This window comes from Sphaeroforma arctica (assembly GCF_001186125.1).
Source record: "Sphaeroforma arctica JP610 unplaced genomic scaffold supercont1.4990, whole genome shotgun sequence".
NCBI classification, from domain to species: Eukaryota; class Ichthyosporea; order Ichthyophonida; genus Sphaeroforma; species Sphaeroforma arctica.
The window spans coordinates 1-1,117 of NW_014035568.1; the positions used below are offsets into that span (position 1 = coordinate 1).

Below are 1,117 nucleotides of genomic sequence, written 5' to 3' on the forward strand. Positions count from 1 at the left end.
ATAAATCTTAACATCCATGACTGTCCTAACTTCATCCATCCACTCATAAATCTTAACATCCATGACTGTCCTAACTTCATCGATCCACTTATAAATCTTAACATCCATGACTTTCAAATTCACATTATCTCCCAACTTCATCGATCCACTCATAAATCTTAACATCCATGACTTTCAAATTCATATTATCTCCTAACTTCATCCATTCACTCATAAATCATCAACATCCATGACTTTCAAATTCACAGCTTCGGGCCAAATTCAAGTTCGTCCCAGAAGAAGAAGAGGAATTGAGCTTCGAGAAAGGGGACATCATCACAGTCCTTGCCAAAGAGGAAGAGAACTGGTGGCGTGGATCGTGCAATGGGCGTGAGGGGGTGTTCCCACATTCGTATTGCGAACCCGTCTGATGGACCGATCGATCAATCGCACTGTGTTTGGGGCTTTGCGGTGCATTTGGCAGGAAGAGATTTTTGAATTGGTTTGGAATATATTTATGAGAGTTTTATGAAAGGTTTTATCGCAAATCGGGATCGGGTTTCACGGCAAAGTGGATGCTAATGTGGAATTTCTTAGCGTCTCGGTTTTTACGCAAGTGGAGCAGGCAAGAATACTTGTTTGCCTGAGGCTGTTGGTGTATTTGCAAACGAACAGAGGGGTGTGTGACGAGCTGTCCCGACGGGGCAAACGGCCTTTTCCGGAAACTTAATATATACTTTAGAATCGCGGTTGTATATCAACATATGGATTTATACATCTGTACAATTTGTAAATTAAAGGCGGTTCTTTAATCCCTATATATACAATAAAAGACGGTTCTTGAATCCCTATATCAAGAGACCTAAGAACAGTTCAAGGTCAAACGTGTACTCAACAGTTCTTTTCTTGCATGATTACAAATGCGCACGGGATTGTGACGAGGTCAGCCCTGCCACCTTTGAAGTCAACTCCCTTTACTTTCAGTAAAGAACACATTTATCTGTACATTCTTTACCTTCAGCATTAACTTTACATTCTTTACCTTCAGTATTATCTATACATTCTGTACCTTCAATAGAGAACACATTGTCTATACATTCTGTACCTTCAGTATTATCTATACATTCTTTATTATCAG

At 39.8% G+C, this 1,117-nt stretch overlaps 1 protein-coding gene across 1 annotated transcript; it reads left to right on the forward strand.

The window, feature by feature from the left end:
- Positions 1 to 245: 245 nt before the first annotated feature.
- On the forward strand, positions 246 to 867 carry SARC_14707 (hypothetical protein; the record flags this gene model as incomplete). Its single annotated transcript, XM_014291159.1, has 1 exon — positions 246 to 867. A coding segment is annotated over one exon (165 nt), but the record flags the coding sequence as incomplete, so codon positions are not given.
- Positions 868 to 1,117: the final 250 nt, after the last annotated feature.